Source organism: Schistocerca americana, chromosome 3 (assembly GCF_021461395.2).
Source record: "Schistocerca americana isolate TAMUIC-IGC-003095 chromosome 3, iqSchAmer2.1, whole genome shotgun sequence".
NCBI lineage: Eukaryota > Metazoa > Arthropoda > Insecta > Orthoptera > Acrididae > Schistocerca > Schistocerca americana.
In genome coordinates this window covers 660,885,834-660,908,069 of record NC_060121.1, presented here as the reverse complement: position 1 = coordinate 660,908,069, position 22,236 = coordinate 660,885,834, and the positions used below count along the sequence as shown (strand labels likewise).

At 43.0% G+C, this 22,236-nt stretch overlaps 1 protein-coding gene across 1 annotated transcript; it reads left to right on the top strand.

Moving 5' to 3' along the window:
• Positions 1 to 914: 914 nt before the first annotated feature.
• Positions 915 to 10,094, top strand: LOC124606981 (trypsin delta-like). Its single transcript, XM_047139120.1, has 2 exons — positions 915 to 1,329; positions 9,690 to 10,094. Exons 1-2 carry the CDS (start codon positions 925 to 927, stop codon positions 10,050 to 10,052), a joined length of 768 nt encoding a protein of 255 aa, XP_046995076.1. The 5' UTR covers positions 915 to 924; the 3' UTR covers positions 10,053 to 10,094.
• The last annotated feature ends 12,142 nt before the right edge of the window (positions 10,095 to 22,236 follow it).

Sequence of the window (22,236 nt, the reverse complement as noted above, 5' to 3'; positions counted from 1 at the left end):
CACTATGGGACTTAACTTCTGAGGTCATCAGTCCCCTAGAACTTAGAACTATTTAAACCTAACTAACCTAAGGGCATCACACACAGCCATGCCCGAGGCAGGATTCGAACTTACGACCGTAGCAGCAGCGCGGTTCCGAACTGAAGTGCCTAGAACCACTCGGCCACAGCGGCCGGCAATCTTGCAGCAACTATACAACTAAATAAGGTGTGGAGTAAGTGTGTGGCTCTAATACTATAGGTGCATGTGTTATATTTGGAACACTGTACGTTATTTTTCATGATTAATAATTTTACACTTGCGTACGCTATTCACAGATCAGATTATGCTAAATTCGCCTAAATCAGTCATCGTAAATATAGATTTCACAAATGCGATGTTGGCTGAAAAGTTGTTTTCCTTCAAGAACAATCAGGAGTTTGAGAGACAATGTCCAATTATTTGATGAAGGGCTTTCATCAGAAACTCAGCAACGATACATTACTGCAAAGGATTTACATTCTGACTCGATTTTGCAAAGCTATATCTAGGAAAAAAAGTGAAAATTTAATGAAAACACCACACAGTCATAAGATAGACAAACTCTGGAGTACAAGATTGTCAATAATCTCTCGATATTCAAGAAATTATATGGTTCCAACAAATGAAAGCAAGCTCACTTTCCATTTATCCCACAAATCACAAGACAACGTCATCTTCGTTGTCTTCGATAAAGATGAAGGAACTGCACGGTAAACTCATGTAAATAGCTTCTCGTAGAATCACGACGTTTCATAGACATCTAAAAATGGTTAGATCAGCAGAGATAACCAAGCAGCTCCATTTATCTGACTGAGTCAAGGTCATTCATTATTCAGTAGAGAGGAAACGATAAGATAGGCCGCTGAGGCGGAGACTCCGTAGTCGAGCGCTAGAGACGGAAAGATGAAGCCAGCCCCAGTGCTGTTCCTATTCGTCGCAGCCTGCAGCGCCGCACCATACACGGCCTCTCAGGCGCTGATGCGCCGCCTCGACGGTCGCATAGTGGGTGGTGAGCCGGTGGACATCTCGCAGTGCCCGTGGCAGGTCTCAGTACAGAACGGCGGCCTCCACTACTGCGGCGGCTCCGTCATCAGTCCTTCGTGGGTGCTGACTGCGGCGCACTGCCTCATCGGCGTTGCTGAAAGTTACCTGTCGGTGCGAGCTGGTACGTCAACACGCGAGAGCGGCGGCGTTGTTTACAGCGTCGCTAATGCAAGTTACCACGACGTGTTCACCTTTACTACAATGGACTACGACGTGGGTGTCCTCTTGATTGTAGGATCCTTCACCGTAGGTGCGGACGTTCAGGTAATGTTCAGACTGTGCACGTAAAAGAACCACACTCCAGAAGACACTTAATTTTTAAATTTTCGTACAGCTCTGTTTGAACTCAAAATGGTTCAAATGGCTCCATGCACTATGGGATTTAACATCTGAGGTCATCAGCCCCCTAGACTTAGAACTACGTAAACCTAACTAAGCTAAGGACATCACACACATCCATGCCCGAGGCAGGATTCGAACCTGCGACCATAGCGGTCGCGCGGTTCCAGACTGAAGCGCCTAGAACCGCTCGGCCACATCGGCCGGCTTTGCTTGAACTGTTTAATTGTATTAAAAGTGTAGCTTTGCAATCAGTGACACAGTTTTTGCCTTTTAGTATCATAGTTTCCAGTCATAATAACTTAAAAAAGTATTTAAAACTGACTGCAGTTGTAGGATAAAGACAAGAGGTTCTGGTTAGTTAAAATCCGTTGACTCACCATTTTAGACACTATTTTTTGCGACACATTTTGCAGAACCACGTTCAGTTAACTTTCTTTGAGTAATTATTTTTATGCCGCGCAGAGTGTCCGCGCGGTTAGAGGCGTCATGTCACTGATCGTGCGGCCACTCCTGCCGGAGGTTCGAGTCCTCCCTCGGGCATGTGTGTGTGTGTGTGTGTGTGTGTGTGTGTGTGTGTGTGTGTGTGTGTGTGTGTTGTTCTTAGTATAAGTTAGTTTAAGTAGCGTGTAAGTCTAGTTACCGATGACCTCAGCATTTTGCTCCGTTAGGAATTCACACACATTTGAATTATTTTTATATTTTACATTCTCTGTCCATGTAGGTACAGTGGACTGCTCGAGTTTTCAGTCTTTCTGAGGCCATTTAAGCCAAACGTCTGGCGAGGTGGTAGTGGGACAGAGGCAGCCATAGTTGGGAATATTTGGGTGCGGATTTACAATGACAGCATTAACATTATAATCAAGGGAAACCTTCACAAAACTTTGCTAGTAACTGGGGGATTGGAACAATTTTATTTCTGGAACGATGTCACTCGTTGTCTCAGACAAAAATTAAAGTTTGTGTATTTGATTTGTGTAACTATTTTTCGTATGGGCGTGTTACTGAGAGTAAGCTGCAGTGATTGTCTCTCTGGCAGAAAATAGTTCCGTAACTCTAATATTTTGAGACAATTTAACTCGGAACTATGCAATATATTCTGATCAGTAAGAACCTCACCGAACACCACAATCTCTACTGTTCTTGCTCGTGCCATGGTTGTCATCCACCTGTTGCAGCACTGTATTTGTCTTTCAGCGCCGGCCGGAGTGGCCGTGCGGTTCTAGGCACTACAGTCTGGAACCGAGCGACCGCTACGGTCGCAGGTTCGAATCCTGCCTCGGGCATGGATGTGTGTGATGTCCTTAGGTTAGTTAGGTTCTAGGCGACTGATGACCTCAGAAGTTAAGTCGCATAGTGCTCAGAGCCATTTTGTCTTTCACCTCTCGTCTCTTGCACATCGTAGCTCCACCTCTTTTCTGTTTTGTGTGCGTTTCATCTTAAGCACACTCAAGCGCATCGTATGCTTACCACATAGCGAAGGATACAATTAGTAACCGCGCGGAGTGGCCGCGCGCTTTCAGGCGCCATGTCACGGATTGCGCGGCCCCTCCCGCGGGAGGTTCGAGTCGTCCCTCGGGCATGGGTGCGTTTGTTATTCTTAGCATACGATAGTTTAAGTTAGTTTAAGTAGTGTGTAAGTCTAGAGACCGATGACCTCAGCAGTTTGCTCCCTTAGGAATTCACACACACTTGAACATTTATTTTTTTACAGTTAGTAAATAAGCACCATCCAAAATATCTGGGAGTCACTCTGCATCGCTTTATGACGTACAAGCAGCATTGTGAGAATACGAAAGTGAAGATGGAACTCAGAAACGGAAGATCTTCGGTAGCATGTGGGGTTCTTGACCACAAAGCCTGAAAACGGCGCCCCTAGCATAGTGTTACGATGTTGGAGAGTATGCATGTCCAGTCTCATGCAAATCCAGCGACGCAAATGTAGTTGATTAGATGGTAAATCTCTATGTTTTCTACAACATGTAGTTTACAGTTCCGATGGAATACCGCTGGTGTTATTTTTAATCTAGATAATGTACCATAAAAAACTCATCTCCAGTGCTTCTATTCTTCTCCGCTGCGTTAATGTCTAGGCTTCGCCACAACAAAACAGTGTAAGTATTAAGATTGTCTTACGTTTTCTAGCTCGAAGGCAGTTTTTGTACGTTTCCCAAAGTGTTTGTTGACGCACCCACCAAGTTAGCTCTATTTGTCGCTATTACCTTCTGAATGTTTTAAGCTTTTTTGAATATTTTTTCTCGAGGAAGCAGTGTTTCTGATTTGTTGGTGAATATTTTCATTTTATAACGCCTAGAAAAATACCCAGCTATTGATTATTCCTTTGCAGATTGTCTTCTGCATTCTTTATTAGCACATGATAGTCTGCGAAATAGATGAACGTAGTAAGTATAAATGATTCCCTATATGTTTATCTTTCTAATTCCTGTGTTTTCATTCTTGTAGAATTCTACTACGTATAAGTCAGATGTGAAGATGGTATCGTGTGACCCTGATTTACTGCAGGAGATTGATACTGACTGTGAACACTGATTCTTTTGTGGGTACTGGGATTTGAAATAAATGATGACATTATTTGGTAATTATATTTGTCTAATAAGCTCTGGAATTTTTATTCTCTGACTAAGTCATATGGTTTCTGGTAATCAAAATGTAACATTTGCTCAGGCAAGCTATTTTCTCTGTGCTTTTCTAATATCTGCTTAACTGTGAAAACTGCAGTGTAACGATCGCCCATCTCTTATTTGACGTTCTCCAATTTCATAATGGAGATCTAGAAGTATATTTACTTTTAAGTTGCAGTATGATGTATAAATTTTAATGACAGAATTGAAAGATATGGTTCTCATGTAATTGCTGCAAATAGCTTACTATGCTTTCTTGAGAACGTTGCGCGTGTTTCACACTTTCTACATCTGTGGAATTTTACGATACTCTAAATTTCAACGAAGATATTTGAAACCCAGATATTTCTTTTTTCGGTTTCCGTTTATTTTTACTAACCTCAGCATGGCATCAGAGTCAAAGATATAACGTTTCACCGGTTTGTATGTTTTTAAGAACAATTTCTATTTTATACGGATTCCATTGACGGATCATCAGCTTTCTGTATTGTTGACTGCGTTCTTCATGCAGGTTGGTTTCTATCACTGATAAAAGCTTCTGTACACCCTCAAAGTTAATAAGTTCTTCCTAAAACGTCCTGTTATCTATTGACCTTTTTAAAAAAAATACTCTCTCCACCAGTGTCTTCCACAGTAACGTCCTATTCTTTTTAAACTAAATTGCAAAAAATTTGGTAACATCTTGAATTTTCACTTACTCGGATATACGTTTTTCTTCTATGCATCGCCAGTTACCGATTACCATGTTTTATTCTTTTATATATATAATCTTTACTTCATTTTTATGGTAATAAGTGGATTAATCGAACAGCTGCAATATTTTGTGGTATATATAGCTTCTTCATACATCCGAGCTTTAATCCTTCCTTTTTCGTAATATATTTTTATAGTAAATTTCTTTGCTATTAAACTACTTACATACTTTGTTTAGTCTGCTGGTTCTGCCTAGAAAATTTCCAATTCATCTCGCTTGTTCTTAATTTGTCTCTGCTCTGCTGTTTTGTATATTCGTTCTTCAAATTCAAATGGCTCTGAGCACTATGGGACTTAACATCTGTGGTCATCAGTCCCCTAGAACGTAGAACAACTTAAACCTAACTAACCTAAGGACATCACACACATCCATGCCCGAGGCAGGATTCGAACCTGCGACCGTAGCAGTCGCGCAGTTCCGGACTGAGCGCCTAGAACCGCTAGACCACCGCGGCCGGCTATATTCGTTCTTGATATATGTTCTCTTGCATATCATCCAGTTGTTCGCCGTTACAAGGTTATAATCGAAGTATGCATCTTTAACTGAGTATAAATAATTTCCGAGTACCTGTTGGCTGAAATTTTGTGGAACCACGATATTGTCTAGCTGATTTCTTCGCCTTCTTTCTGGTATATACCTACTATTAGTTGCCCTTTTGCGTATTTTAATATATAAGTTCACTGTAAGATTAATCCATCCTGCATAGTTATGTGAACATTTTTGCACCGTTTCCTGTGTTTTACGTACCCAAAAGCATTGCCACAGCTGTCAGCGACCAGTATAGTCTTAGAATTTGATCTTTCAGTTCATCTCTCTTTGTAGCACACGGTTGGTTACTCTCCACAACAAATAACGAAATCCCTCTTATGATCCATCGACCAGAGAAAAGAAGCACATCTACAGGCAAATAAGTAAATGTACAAATAAGTAATGTAGAAAAATGTTTTATCTTTGTCACAGATTCCCAATTAAGAACCAGGACTTTTTAAATACTGGAATTTGTAATTTTTTTTTGGAACAGGACATAAAAAGCAATTTTTAAGCAAGCTCATTCTATTGAAACACTTTAATTCTTCCCTAAAGCGTTGTTTAACATGCGAAAACCTGAAAGACAGTGCGGTTATAATCTATTCGGCGTAAAATACAAAAAAACATCTCGTACTAAAAATTTTGAGTTTTGAGAGGTCTATTTAAAAAACACTACGCTTTTTAATCAGAGCAATAAAGGCATTAGCTGTTTTTGGTCACTGAAATACATCAACGGGCAAAGTTGAGAATCTGTACCAGACAGGGACTCAAACCCGGATTTTTCCGTTTCTCGCGAACAGTCGCCTTGACCATCTCGGCCATACGGACACGATCCCTGACCGACTCAAATTTCCCACTTATCCTTATGTTACTGACGTAATGCCCTTGCCCATTAACCTCATTAACCGCAGGATTTGGTTGATTCTCTTAACACTTCGAGTGTGTTTGGGCATCTGCACTGAAGGGATCGTTGGGCTGTCTCGTCCTAGTTAGCGATATGTGGTGTCTACTTTATCGGATATGTGTGTAAGAACAGACAATTTTTGATCCCGCAGCAATATATGAACATTGATCAAAGAAATAAGAGCATTAACTGCTACTGGGCACTGAAATACATCAGTAGGAACAACAGACACACACACACACACACACACACACACACACACACACACACAAATATACATCGGGCGAGTCACATAAGACGTAACTCTCGTTTTATTACCTGAACGGTTACACTTATCGATGAGCGGTTTTCGGTTAAAGTTAGAGTGTCGAAGGGAATATTTTTTATTTTTATTTCTCGTTTGATTACTGTGCTTAGTGGTGGTACCAACGGAGACATTAAAGCAAGTACTTTTTTTTTAAAAAGGGGACCGTATACTTTTTATAATTGTATTCGGTAGCTCGTGAGACGACAATTACAGTGATATAGCGTTTGTTAATGTTGACATTAAAGCTTGACGTAAAAAAATTCGAGAAATATACTAGAACATGGGAGCACGATGGCCGGAAACGGCATCTGAAGTGTAACATTGCCAAGCAGGTGTCTCGGACCAGGCTGCGTAGTTGTATACCGTAAGGTAAGCCTCGCTACGGGAATAAAGCTTTATTTTCCCTTGAACTAACTTACGACTTTCATGCAGGCTCACCTACGAATGTTTTATATGGAAATACGATATAAGCTAGAATCTAGCGTATCAAAAAGGGCTTAGAAAAAGTATTTCATGTTTGTATATCCTCCCGTATTTACACTAACTGGAACAGAGAAATAAGTAGTTTATTCTACAAAAATAACGAGGTCTTACAAGCTGCAAAAAACAACTACTGTGTTAAATGTGTAAATGTTAGAAGGAAGATGTGGCCTCTCTTTTCCTGTACGTGGCTGTGTGCTTCTTAGAGGTAAAATGCATCCTGTCGGACAACTGTCTCCACCTACACTGTTCTAAATTATGTCATATGAGATACAAAAAATGGCTCTGAGCACTATGGGACTTAACTGCTGTGGTCATAAGTCCCCTAGAACTTAGAACTACTTAAACCTAACTAACCTAAGGACATCACACACATCCATGCCCGAAGCAGGATTCGAACCTGCGACTGTAGCGGTCGTGTGGTTCCAGACTGTAGCGCCTTTAACCGCTCGGCCACTCCGGCCGGCATATGAGATACATTCGCTGAACTAAACAATTTATTAAAAATAAGTTAGTGACCACCTGTACACCGCAAAATAAATATTCTTCTTAACGAAACATCGTTTCATATTGAACGTAAGCGCGTAATGACAGTGTTACCAGCTACGTGCAATACACGCTGTCGACTTATTTGATATTGCAGTGCAATTTCGTACACACGTAAATGAAATAAACAATTTACTAACAATGATTTGGTACCCACCCAAATCTCATAACATAACATAACTTACCTAAATCAGCGCGGGAAATCGTCTGAAAACCACACTCATGATGGCCAGGCCACCGTCTTTAATCCGGATTCGATCTGAGTTTGGCTCACCTCTATGTCTCACAATCTAGTGCGCTGTGCCTTACGCTATACAAGCAAGTCTTGAGATACCTAAATAGTGCTAAGAAATTACCCGGTACTGCATAACCGACTCGTGGAGATAACATCTTGGACCTACTGATAACAAACAGACCCGAACTTTTCGACTCTGTAAGCGCAGAACAGGGAATCAGTGATCATAAGGCCGTTGCAGCCTCCCTGAATATGGAAGTAAATAGGATTATAAAGAAAGGGAGGAAGGTTTATCTGTTTAGCAAGAGTAACAGGAGGCAGATTTCAGAATACCTAACAGATCAAAACGAAAATTTCTGTTCCGACACAGACAATGTTGAGTGTTTATGGAAAAAGTTGAAGGCTATCGTAAAATGCGTTTTAGACAGGTACGTGCCGAGTAAAACTGTGAGTGACGGGAAAAACCCACCGTGGTTCAGCAACAAAGTTAGGAAGCTACTGCGAAAGCAAAGAGAGCTTCACTGCAAGTTTAAACGCAGCCAAAACCTCTCAGACAAACATAAGCTAAACGATGTCAAAGTTAGCGTAAGGAGGGCTATGCGTGAAGCGTTCAGTGAATTCGAAAGTAAAATTCTATGTACCGACTCGACAGAAAACCTTAGGAAGTTCTGGTCTTACGTTAAATCAGTAAGAGGATCGAAACAGCATATCCAGACACTGGAGGATGATGATGGCATTGAAACAGAGGATGACACGTGTAAAGCTGAAATACTAAATACCTTTTTGCAAAGCTGTTCCTTCTCTAAATCACCGCACGAACGAAAAAATGGCTGACGTCGAAATAAGTATCCATGGAATAGTAAAGCAACTGAAATCACTCAACAGAGGAAAATCCACTGGACCTGACGGGATACCAATTCGATTCTACACAGAGTACGCGAAAGAACTTGCCCCCCTTCTAACAGCCGTGTACCGCAAGTCTCTAGAGGAACGGAAGGTTCCAAATGATTGAAAAAGAGCACAGGTAGTCCCAGTTTTCAAGAAGAGTTGCAGTGAAATCCAGGAAGATCTGCAGCGGATACGCACTTGGTGCAGGGAGTGGCAACTGACCCTTAACATAGACAAATGTAATGTATTACGAATACATAGAAAGAAGTATCCTTTATTGTATGATTATATGATGGTGGAACAAACACTGGTAGCAGTTACTTCTGTATGCGTGCGGAACGATTTGAAGTGGAATAATCATATAAAATTAATTGTTGGTAAGGCGGGTGCCAGGTTGAGATTCATTGGGAGAGTCCTTAGAAAATGCAGTCCATCAACAAAGGAGGTGGCTTACAAAACGCTGCTTCGACCTGTAGTTCAGTATTTCTCATCAGTGTGGGATTCGTACCAGATCGGGTTGACAGAGGAGACAGAGAAGGTCCAAAGAAGAGCGACGCGTTTCGTCACAGGGTTATTTGGTAAGCGTGTTAGCGTTACGGAGATGTTTAGCAAACTCAAGTGGCAGACTCTGCAAGATAGGCGCTCTGCATCGCGGTGTAGCTTGCTGTCCAGTTTTCGAGAGGGTGCGTTTCTGGATGAGGTATCGAATATATTGCTTCCCCCTACATATACCTCCCGAGGAGATCACGAATGTAAAATTAGAGAGATTCGAGCGCGCACGGAGTCTTTCCGGCAGTCGTTCTTCCCGTGAAACATACCCGACTGGAACAGAAAAGGGAGGTAATGACAGTGGCACGTAAAGTGCCCTCCGCCACACACCGTTGGGTGGCTTGCGGAGTGTAAATGTAGATGAAGATGTAGTGTGTTTTCAAATTTGGGATATGGTAGAACACGTACACAGGTCGCTGGTTGTTGTCGGTAAATGCCGGCTTACTCTACAGGTGGTAGACCTCAGTAGCACCGAACCCGAAGCCGGCGCCGTGGTGACCGTCACAGGCTGGGGCAGCCTGCAGCCCGAAGGGGAGTATTCCGAGCAGCTGCAGGCGGTCACGACGTCCATCGTCGCGCGGTCTGCCTGCAACGCCAGCTACGGCGGACTCATCACGGAGCGGATGGTCTGCGCCGGCGACCCCGAGGGCGGCAAGGACGCGTGCCAGGGCGACAGCGGCGGGCCCCTGGTGGCCGGCAACACGCAGCACGGCATCGTCTCCTGGGGCTTCGGCTGCGCCAACGCCACCTACCCGGGCGTCTACTCCAGCGTCGCCTCCCTGCGGTCGTGGATTAGAGCCGCATCTGGCGTCTAGTCAAGTCACAGTGGTGTGATATTCCAGAGTGATCGTGAATGTATCTTAACCGCAGTCAATAAAAATGTTGTATGCATGAAGAAGCCCGTTAAATTACTTTCATCGCATCTAGTGTTCTGCCCTAAGGACATATATATGTTTCACAATAAAGATAGTATTCGTCTTTCTTTCCTCTTCGCCACCATTCTTTTAGTTTTAAATTATGCGAATTTATGCAAAAACCACGAGAAATGCATGCCTGAACGTAATGCACATGTGAGCGAAGCCTGCAAATTGTGCTGTTGTATTTGACTACGAACGGAACCTCTGCAAAATACGTCGCAAGCGTCACTCGTAGTGAGAACTGTGTAGCTGTGAGTGCGTTATGTCGGAGCTAAGAGAATCCAAAAGTGCGACGATTGCTGGTGCTCGTATCGTGGCTGCGTCCATTATCAAGGTTGCTGAGGTGTTTCTGGAGACACCGTACCGAAGATTTAGACCGCGCAGAGCAGCGGTGCCCACCTTTCTGAAACCGTTTCCCTTCCCCACCGTAATAAACATTAGCACGGAAGTAAACTTTAGGATTAAAAATATTTTTTTTGAAAACTAACATCTTTAAAACAACGAAAGATTAATTATTTAGTTTTTCTTGTTGTTTTATTAGATCACAAACTAATGAGTCAGCTGGACAATTGATACTGCTTATTTCTAGAAATCATTTTCTATAGAATACTGACATAATTTTCTGTGCACCATGAGCACTAGCTAAAACTACATCTGAGAAGATAAAGCAATGATCTACATTGAGGATAAAAACTTGTTACAAAATTTACTCCCTAGCCACACTCGCTCCAGCCACACCCTGCATCCCATTTAATATCAACTACGTTAAAATCTGTGCAATATACTTCTACATCTACATCTACATCTATACTCCGCGAGCCACCTTACGGTGTGTGGCGGAGGGTACTTATTGTACCACTATCTGATCCCCCCTTCCCTGTTCCATTCACGAATTGTGCGTGGGAAGAACGACTGCTTGTAAGTCTCCGTATTTGCTCTAATTTCTCGGATCTTTTCGTTGTGATCATTACGCGAGATATATGTGGGCGGTAGTAATATGTTGCCCATCTCTTCCCGGAATGTGCTCTCTCGTAATTTCGATAATAAACCTCTCCGTATTGCGTAACGCCTTTCTTGAAGTGTCCGCCACTGGAGCTTGTTCAGCATCTCCGTAACGCTCTCGCGCTGACTAAATGTCCCCATGACGAATCGCGCTGCTTTTCGCTGGATCATGTCTATCTCTTCTATTAATCCAACCTGGTAAGGGTCCCATACTGATGAGCAATACTCAAGAATCGGACGAACAAGCGTTTTGTAAGCTACTTCTTTCGTCGATGAGTCACATTTTCTTAGAATTCTTCCTATGAATCTCAACCTGGCGCCTGCTTTTCCCACTATTTGTTTTATGTGATCATTCCACTTCAGATCGCTCCGGATAGTAACTCCTAAGTATTTTACGGTCGTTACCGCTTCCAATGATTTACCACCTATGGCATAATCGTACTGGAATGGATTTCTGCCCCTATGTATGCGCATTATATTACATTTATCTACGTTTAGGGAAAGCTGCCAGCTGTCGCACCATGCATTAATCCTCTGCAGGTCCTCCTGGAGTACGTACGAGTCTTCTGATGTTGCTACTTTCTTGTAGACAACCGTGTCATCTGCAAATAGCCTCACGGAGCTACCGATGTTGTCAACTAAGTCATTTATGTATATTGTAAACAATAAAGGTCCTATCACGCTTCCCTGCGGTACTCCCGAAATTACCTCTACATCTGCAGATTTTGAACCGTTAAGAATGACATGTTGTGTTCTTTCTTCTAGGAAATCCTGAATCCAATCACAAACCTGGTCCGATATTCCGTAAGCTCGTATTTTTTTCACTAAACGTAAGTGCGGAACCGTATCAAATGCCTTCCTGAAGTCCAGGAATACGGCATCAATCTGCTCGCCAGTGTCTACGGCACTGTGAATTTCTTGGGCAAATAGGGCGAGCTGAGTTTCACATGATCTCTGTTTGCGGAATCCATGTTGGTTATGATGAAGGAGATTTGTATTATCTAAGAACGTCATAATACGAGAACACAAAACATGTTCCATTATTCTACAACAGATTGACGTAAGCGAAATAGGCCTATAATTATTCGCATCTGATTTATGACCCTTCTTGAAAATGGGAACGACCTGCGCTTTCTTCCAGTCGCTAGGTACTTTACGTTCTTCCAGCGATCTACGATAAATTGCTGATAGAAAGGGGGCAAGTTCTTTAGCATAATCACTGTAGAATCTTAAGGGTATCTCGTCTGGTCCGGATGCTTTTCCGCTACTAAGTGATAGCAGTTGTTTTTCAATTCCGATATCGTTTATTTCAATATTTTCCATTTTGGCGTCCGTGCGACGGCTGAAGTCAGGGACCGTGTTACGATTTTCCGCAGTGAAACAGTTTCGGAACACTGAATTCAGTATTTCTGCCTTTCTTCGGTCGTCCTCTGTTTCGGTGCCATCGTGGTCAACGAGTGACTGAATAGGGGATTTAGATCCGCTTACCGATTTTACATATGACCAAAACTTTTTAGGGTTCTTGTTTAGATTGTTTGCCAATGTTTTATGTTCGAATTCGTTGAATGCTTCTCTCATTGCTCTCTTTACGCTCTTTTTCGCTTCGTTCAGCTTTTCCTTATCAGCTATGACTCGACTACTCTTAAACCTATGATGAAGCTTTCTTTGTTTCCGTAGTACCTTTCGTACATGATTGTTATACCACGGTGGATCTTTCCCCTCGCTTTGGACCTTAGTCGGTACGAACTTATCTAAGGCGTACTGGACGATGTTTCTGAATTTTTTCCATTTTTGTTCCACATCCTCTTCCTCAGAAATGAACGTTTAATGGTGGTCACTCAGATATTCTGCGATTTGTGCCCTATCACTCTTGTTAAGCAAATATATTTTCCTTCCTTTCTTGGCATTTCTTATTACACTTGTAGTCATTGATGCAACCACTGACTTATGATCACTGATACCCTCTTCTACATTCACGGAGTCGAAAAGTTCCGGTCTATTTGTTGCTATGAGGTCTAAAACGTTAGCTTCACGAGTTGGTTCTCTAACTATCTGCTCGAAGTAATTCTCGGACAAGGCAGTCAGGATAATGTCACAAGAGTCTCTGTCCCTGGCTCCAGTTCTGATTGTGTGACTATCCCATTCTATACCTGGTAGATTGAAGTCTCCCCCTATTACAATAGTATGATCACGAAACTTCTTCACGACGTTCTGCAGGTTCTCTCTGAGGCGCTCAACTACTACGGTTGCTGATGCAGGTGGTCTATAGAAGCATCCGACTATCATATCTGACCCACCTTTGATACTTAACTTAACCCAGATTATTTCACATTCGCATTCGCTAATAACTTCACTGGATATTATTGAATTCTTTACTGCTATAAATACTCCTCCACCATTGGCGTTTATCCTATCCTTGCGGTATATATTCCATTCTGTGTCTAGGATTTCGTTACTGTTCACTTCCGGTTTTAACCAACTTTCCGTTCCTAATACTATATGCGCACTATTTCCTTCAATAAGAGATACTAATTCAGGAACCTTGCCCTGGATACTCCTGCAGTTTACCAATATTACGTTAACTTTTCCTGTTTTTGGTCTCTGAGGACGGACGTTCTTTATCAACGATGATAATGTCCTCTCTGGTAAGCCGTCAGGTATTTTATCGTTTCGCCCAAGGGGGGGTCCCTCTAACCTAAAAAACCCCCGTGTGCACGCCACACGTACTCTGCTACCCTAGTAGCTGCTTCCGGTGTGTAGTGCACGCCTGACCTGTCTAGGGGGGCCCTACAGTTCTCCACCCAATAACGGAGGTCGATGAATTTGCAACCATTATAGTCGCAGAGTCGTCTGAGCCTCTGGTTTAGACCCTCCACACGGCTCCAAACCAGAGGACCGCGATCGACTCTGGGCACTATGCTGCAGATATTAAGCTCAGCTTGCACTCCGCGTGCGATGCTGGTTGTCTTCACCAAATCAGCCAGCCGCCGGAAGGAACCAAGGATGGCCTCAGAACCCAAGCGGCAGGCGTCATTCGTTCCGACATGTGCTACTATCTGCAGCCGGTCACACCCAGTGCGTTCAATAGCTGCCGGAAGGGCCTCCTCCACATTACGGACGAGACCCCCCGGCAAGCACACCGAGTGCACACTGGCATTCTTCCCCGACCTACCCGCTATTTTCCTAAGGGGCTCCATAACCCGCCTAACGTTGGAGCTCCCTATAACTAATAGGCCCGCCCTCTGTGACTGTCGGGACCTTGCCGGAGAATCGGCCACTGGCCCAACAGGCGAGGCATCCTGTGGTGGCTCGGAAACAATGTCATCACCACTAGGAAGCACCCCGTACCTGTTGGAAAGGGGTAAGGCAGATCCCACCTTCGCCTTTCGGCCAGGCACGCGCGAGCCCACCACTGTCCGCCATTCACCCTGGAGTGATGGCTGACCGGTAAGATGCTCACTGCCGGAAGACGCAGCGACATCAGGGGTTCCATGTGATTCCAAGGCCACCGAAGTAGGCATAGGTCTCACCACAGTTGCCCCAACGCCACTACGAGCCGACGCCTGCGCCTCGAGCTCGATGAGCCTAACAGACAAAGCCTCCACCTGCCCCCGAAGAGTGGCCAATTCTCCTTGCGTCCGCTCACAACAACCACAGTCCCTACACATACTTAGGCTAACTGTTCGTAAGAATTGATTGCTGGACCCCATACTTCTGAACTGCCACTAATTTGAAGACTTCAGGCTGTCAGTGCTTTCTGTCTTACCATTTCTACTAGTAATATTAACAATAACAACAAAATAACTTCAACCAGAAATTGGAAATTATCATGCAAAATTCCGACCCGGCCGTTCGAGTCCAGAGAAAATTTTGAAGCTAAACCTAATCCTAATAAGATATCAGAGAATTTGTAGCAAAAATTTCGTGTATACATTTGTTGATTTCAAAGAAGCCTATGGCTTAGTTAATTGAGAGTCACTCTTCCAAATTTTAAAAGAACAAGGTTGGGTGAGAATGGAATCATAAAACAGACGCTGACAGATGCAAAGTCCAAGGTTAAAATTGTGGGGAAATGACAGATTCTTTGGAAATGAAAATGGGAGAACAAGCAGATCGCCTGTCTCTATTATTTTCCACTTGTATCGTTGGCGGCCGAAGACTTCCGCCACAAGAAGTCAGCCTCATTCTGCCAACGGCCTTGTCAAAGAGGGCGGAGGAGCGGATATAGGTTCAGGGCACTCTCTTGTCCTAGGGGTGGGAAATTGCCCCTAAAGGCGGAAGAATCAGCAATGATCAACGACATGAGGATGCAGAAGGCAATGGAAACCACTGCATTAATGACACGTAACGTGTATCCACAGGACATGTGGCCTGTAATTGAAGAAGTGTCATGATGATCTCTCCATTGGAAAAATATTCCGGAATAGTCCCCCATTCGGATCTCCGGGAGGGGACTGCCAAGGGGGAGGTTACCATGAGAAAAAGATTGAATAATCAACGAAAGGATAAAGTTCTACGAGTCGGGGCGTGGAATGTCAGAAGCTTGAACGTGGTAGGGAAACTAGAAAATCTGAAAAGGGAAATGCAAAGGCTCAATCTAGATATAGTAGGGGTCCGTGAAGTGGAAGTGGAAGGAAGACAAGGATTTCTGGTCAGATGAGTATCGGGTAATATCAACAGCAGCAGAAAATGGTATAACAGGTGTAGGATTCGTTATGAATAGGAAGGTAGGGCAGAGGGTGTGTTACTGTGAACAGTTCAGTGACCGGGTTGTTCTAATCAGAATCGACAGCAGACCAACACCGACAACGATAGTTCAGGTATATATGCCGACGTCGCAAGCTGAAGATGAACATATAGAGAAAGTGTACGAGGATATTGAAAGGGTAATGCAGTATGTAAAGGGGGACGAAAATCTAATAGTCATGGGCGACTGGAATGCAGTTGTAGGGGAAGGAGTAGAAGAAAAGGTTACAGGAGAATATGGGCTTGGGACAAGGAATGAAAGAGGAGAAAGACTAATTGAGTTCTGTAACAAGTTTCAGCTAGTAATAGCGAATACCCTGTTCAAGAATCACAAGAGGAGGAGGTGTACTTGGAAAAGGCCGGGAGATACGGGAAGATTTCAATTAATTACACCATTGTCAGACAGAGATTCCGAAATCAGATACTGGATTGTAATGCGTACCCAGGAGCAGATATAGACTCAGATCACAATATAGTAGTGATGAAGAGTAGGCTGAAGTTCAAGACATTAGTCAGGAAGAGTCAATACGCAAAGAAGTGGGATACAGAAGTACTAAGGAATGACGAGATACGTTTGAAATTCTCTAACGCTATAGATACAGCAATAAGGAATAGCGCAGTAGGCAGTACAGTTGAAGAGGAATGGACAACTCTAAAAAGGGCCATCACAGAAGTTGGGAAGGAAAACATAGGTACAAAGAAGGTAGCTGCAAAGAAACCATGGGTAACAGAAGGAGGAAGTACAAACACGTTCCGGAATACAGAAATACAAGTCGCTGAGGAATGAACTAAATAGGAAGTGCAGGGAAGCTAAGACGAAATGGCTGCAGGAAAAATGTGTAGACATGGAGAAAGATATGATTGTCGGAAGGACAGACTCAGCATACAGGAAAGTCAAAACAACCTTTGGTGACATTAAAAGCAACGGTGGTAACATTAAGAGTGCAACGGGAATTCCACTGTTAAATGCAGAGGAGAGAGCAGATAGGTGGAAAGAATACATTGAAAGCCTCTATGAGAGTGAAGATTTGACTGATGTGATAGAAGAAGAAACAGGAGTCGATTTAGAAGAGATAGGGGATCCAGTATTAGAATCGGAAATTAAAAGAGCTTTGGAGGACTTACGGTCAAATAAGGCAGAAGGAATAGATAACATTCCATCAGAATTTCTAAAATCATTGGGGAACGTGGCAACAAAACGACTATTCACGTTGGTGTGTAGAATATATGATTCTGGCGATATACCATCTGACTTTCGGAAAAGCATCACCCACACAATTCCGAAGACGGCATGAGCTGACAAGTGCGAGAATTATCGCACAATCAGCTTAACAGATCACGCATCGAAGCTGCTTACAAGAATAATATACAGAAGAATGGAAAAGAAAATTGAGAATGCGCTAGGTGACGATCAGTTTGGCTTTAGGAAAAGTAAAGGGACGAGAGAGGCAATTCTGACGTTACGGGTAATAATGGAAGCAAGGCTAAAGAAAAATCAAGACACTTTCATAGGATTTGTCGACCTGGAAAAAGCATTTGACAATATAAAATGGTTCAAGCTGTTCGAGATTCTGAAAAAAGTAGAGGTAAACTATAGGGAGAGACGGGTCATATACAATATGTACAACAACCAAGAGGGAATAATAAGAGTGGACGATCAAGAACGAAGTGCTCGTATTAAGAAGGGTGTAAGACAAGGCTGTACCCTTTCGCCCCTACTCTTCAATCTGTACATCGAGGAAGCAATGACGGAAATAAAAGAAAGGTTCAGGAGTGGAATTAAAATACAAGGTGATAGGATATCAATGATACGATTCGCTGATGACATTGCTATCCTGAGTGAAAGTGAAGAAGAATTAAATGATCTGCTGAACGGAATGAACAGTCTAATGAGTACACAGTATGGTTTGAGAGTAAATCGGAGAAAGACGAAGGTAATGAGAAGTAGTAGAAATGAGAACAGCGAGAAACTTAACATCAGGATTGATGGTCACGAAGTCAATGAAGTTAAGGAATTCTGCTACCTAGCCAGTAAAATAACCAATGACGGACGGAGCAAGGAGGACATCAAAAGTAGACTCGCTATGGCAAAAAAGGCATTTCTGGCCAAGGGAAGTCTACTAATATCAAATACCGGCCTTAATTTGAGGAAGAAATTTTTGAGGATGTACGTCTGGAGTACAGCATTGTATGGTAGTGAAACATGGACTGTGGGAAAACCGGAACAGAAGAGAATCGAAGCATTTGAGATTTGGTGCTATAGACGAATGTTGAAAATTAGGTGGACTGATAAGGTAAGGAATGAGGAGGTTCTGCGCAGAATCGCAGAGGAAAGGAATATGTGGAAAACACTGATAAGGAGAAGGGACAGGATGATAGGACATCTGCTAAGACATGAGGGAATGACTTCCATGGTACTAGAGGGAGCTGTAGAGGGCAAAAACTGTAGAGGAAGACAGAGATTGGAATACGTCAAGCAAATAACAGAGGACGTAGGTTGCAAGTGCTACTCTGAGATGAAGAGGTTAGCACAGGAAAGGAATTCGTGGCGGGCCGCATCAAACCAGTCAGTAGACTGACGACAAAAAAAAATTGTTGAAAAAGTGATACAAGGATGGCGCAAATAAAAATCGGCACTCAAAACTGTCCAACCAATCACTTTAGGCAGAGGGAAGTTATCTATAGCTTGCATAGTATTTGCAGACAGTTTAGCAATGTTAACTCCCGACATTTCATCAGTCAAAAATCAGACTGACCTCTTGAAAGAAATTGCAGAAAAAGTCGATCGATTTTGGTAAGACAGAGCACATGACCTGCAACAAACAAGAACCAAAATTCATGTAGACGAAATACAGCAAAATTAAAGCAATTCCACAATTTAAACATCTTGGTGGAATCATTCAGGAAAAGCTAATCGAAAAAAGAATTTGGATGTCAAAAGATGGAAACTATATACCGAATTACTCAAAATATCTGTAACGATAAATTTACTTCCAGGCACACAGAACTAATAAATTGTGAAATAATATTGAAACCAGAATTTCTCTTTTAACCAGAAACAGCAATTCTGAACAGACACTGAAAACAATAACGAAAAGGTCCTATGAAACTTTTAACCTAATAATACTGACACAGAAGCAATCAGGAAAGCAAGCAATACACAAATATATAGAGAGACATTAGAAAACGCAGTTTAAGATTCTATGGACACATTAAAAGAATGAAACCAGACATACTTACAAAACAAGCAGTAGTTTTTCTTCGACTAAAGGAGTATAGCCACAACAGAGGAATGCTTCCATCTGTGAGGTAGGCGACCATTCAGAGTTGGCCGCAGATCAATTTATTGAGACGTTTCGATATATCATCATCAAACATAGCTGTGGAGAACACAGTAATACAAAAAGATGCCTCAGGAAAAAGCGTATCCATGTGGACGTAAGTTTCATCAATAGTCGCCCTGAAAAGCAACAACAAACTACACGGGTGGGCACATACAGTGAAATACTGAAAATAAAGCTCTCATATATGTGGACCCAGGTGCCAAACTGGCCATCCAACTAGAAACGTAGTGATAAAGAAAAGAATTTGTGCCAGCAGATGGTGTCATAAACCGTACAAACAGTACTGGCTAACAAAGATCGTAACCAGTAGGAAAGCGTACAATGAATATATCGATTACATACTATATAAAATTGGAAACTGTGGAGGGACGATGCAGGCATATCACTTCACAAGCGGAAATTATGTCATGTACAAATTGAGAAATAAATAAACGTAACGATGCCGTTAGAGGGAATGGTAGGACAGAGTTGGGCTGTGAGAAGTCTTTGCCCCTAGCCAAATAGATTTTATTTCATTTAAACAAGCTTTAAACATTTGCTTGCCACACATACAGTAAATTTAAGTAAATTTTAAGGCAGTTACACTTTCCAGAAAGAGAATTGTTTCACCATTAAATTACAAGTCAGTTCCGTAGCAGATCAATACAACAATCTACCAAAACCACCAAATACCAGAGAAATAGTTCGAAACCTTTGCAACAGGTGATTCATGTAGTACCAATGGTATTTTGCCATTAACATCAATTAATATTAATTTCACAGTAAACAATTCCCCAGTAATTTATTTCGAGCTCGACAAAATAATTTCCGAAAGACGATAAAAGAGCCTAAATTGAATCTCTCTGCCCAAAGAATTTACAAAAGCATAGCAATACAACAGCACAAGCTTAACAAACAGCTGAACATTTAAATAGTCTGAAACAACTTGCTCACAAATGTGTCAGTAATTTTCAGCAGACATGAAAACAACTGTAGAAGCAACAAATTCTGCTTAGAATTCTAAAATGAAATACACAATAATCTTAAAAGGAAGTTCACAATAATCTAGGTAAACAACAACTGCACAGATAGGAACTCGTTAAATGGAACCACGGGAGAAATGCGCAAGCGGTGACCATAATACATCCTCTGCGCTAGAGAACCTTTCAAAAAAATTCAGTTGAAGCCTGGCAGTTAAAGAGCTGGTTGGTTACAGAAAAAATGAGTGAAATCTCAAATAACAGCAGACTAAAGGGGATCAAACGAACTGGCAACTAACAGACTTGGATAATGCATCATGACAGTTAAGACGAGAGACACACATCGATCAGCGAATGCTGGTAATACGTGATGACCAGGCTGAGTTACGCTCAGTACATACAGCAGCCGACAACTGATTATAACATCATTAGACACCTAACCAGTGGAGAACAGGCCTATCTTACATCACACTCAAAGAGGAAAATTCGCTGTCTCCAGGTTCTGCTTGCTGGAATGACCGGCCATCTAGCCCTGAAGCAAACTGCCCCCAGTCCCGCCGTAGAGTCAGTATTCGCCCAACTCGTTCTTCCATGTTGCCGCTGTCCTACCTTGGCAGCAACGGCGTGAAGCCAAATCCAACGGCTGTCTACTTGTTGTCCGCTCCCATTCCACCACCAGACTCCTCGCTCCCTTCTTCTTCTCTCCAGCCGTCCTCGCAGTGGCGCTTATATCGCGGCGCCGAGCTGCTCCGTCATCACTGCCGTGCCAGTGGCGCGGATATGAAACAGCTGAGGCTGCGTGACGTCTTACGACGGCGCACTAACAATATAATCGGACTTCGAGCAGGATGTTAACTGTAAAAAGTATGAAGCAAAGAGGAATTATTAAATAAAACTTAAATTAAAACGAAGTGCAGGTTGTAACTGCGGAAATGATAGCAATATACACTATGTGATCAAAAGTATCCGGACACCGACAAAAACATAAGTTATTCATATTAGGTGCACTGTGCTGCCACCTACTTCCAGCTACTCCATATCAGCGACCTCAGTAACATTGTGAGAGAGCAGAATGGGGCGCTCCGCGGAACTCACGGACTTCGAACGTGGTCAGGTGATTGGGTGTCACTTGTGTCATCCGTCTGCAAGCGAGATTTCCACACTCCAAAACATCCCTAGGTCCACTGTTTCCTATGTGACAGTGAAGTGGAAACATGAAGGGACATGTACAGCACAAAAGCGTACAGGCCTACCTCGTCTGTTTACTGACACAGACCGAAGACTGTTGAAGAGGGTCGTAATGAGTAATAGGCAGACGTCTATCAAGACCATCACACAGGAATTCCGAACTGCCTCACGATCCACTGCAAGTACTATGACAATTAGGAGGGGTGTGAGAAAGCATGGATTTCATGGTCGAGCCGCTGCTCATAAGGCACACATTACGCCAGTAAATGCCAAACGACGCAGCACATGGTGTAAGGAGCGTAAACATTGGACGATTGAACAGTGGAAAAACGTTGTGTGGAGCGACCAGCCACGGTGCACAACGTGGTGACGCGATGGCAGGGTGTAGGGTGTGGTGAATGCCCCGTGATCGTCATCTGCCAGCGTGTTATTCTGAGGCGGTGGTGTTATGGTGTGGTCATGTTTTTCATAGAAGGAGCTTGCACCCCTTGTTGTTTTGCGTGGCACTATCACAGCACATGCCTACATTGATATTTTAAGCACCTTCTTACTTCCGATTGCTGGAGAGCAATTCGGGGAAGGCGATTGCATCTTTCAACACGATCGAGCAGTTGTTCGTAATGCACGGTCTGTGGTTACACGACAATTACATCCCTGTAATGGACTGCCCTGCACAGAGTCCTGACTTGAATCCTATAGAACACCTTTGGGATGTTTTGAAACCCCGACTTCGTGCCAGGCCTCACCGACCGACATCGATACCTCTCCTCAGTGCAGCATTGGGCTTCCATTCCCCAAGAAACCTTCCAGCACCTGACAACGTATGCCTGCGAGAGTAGAAGC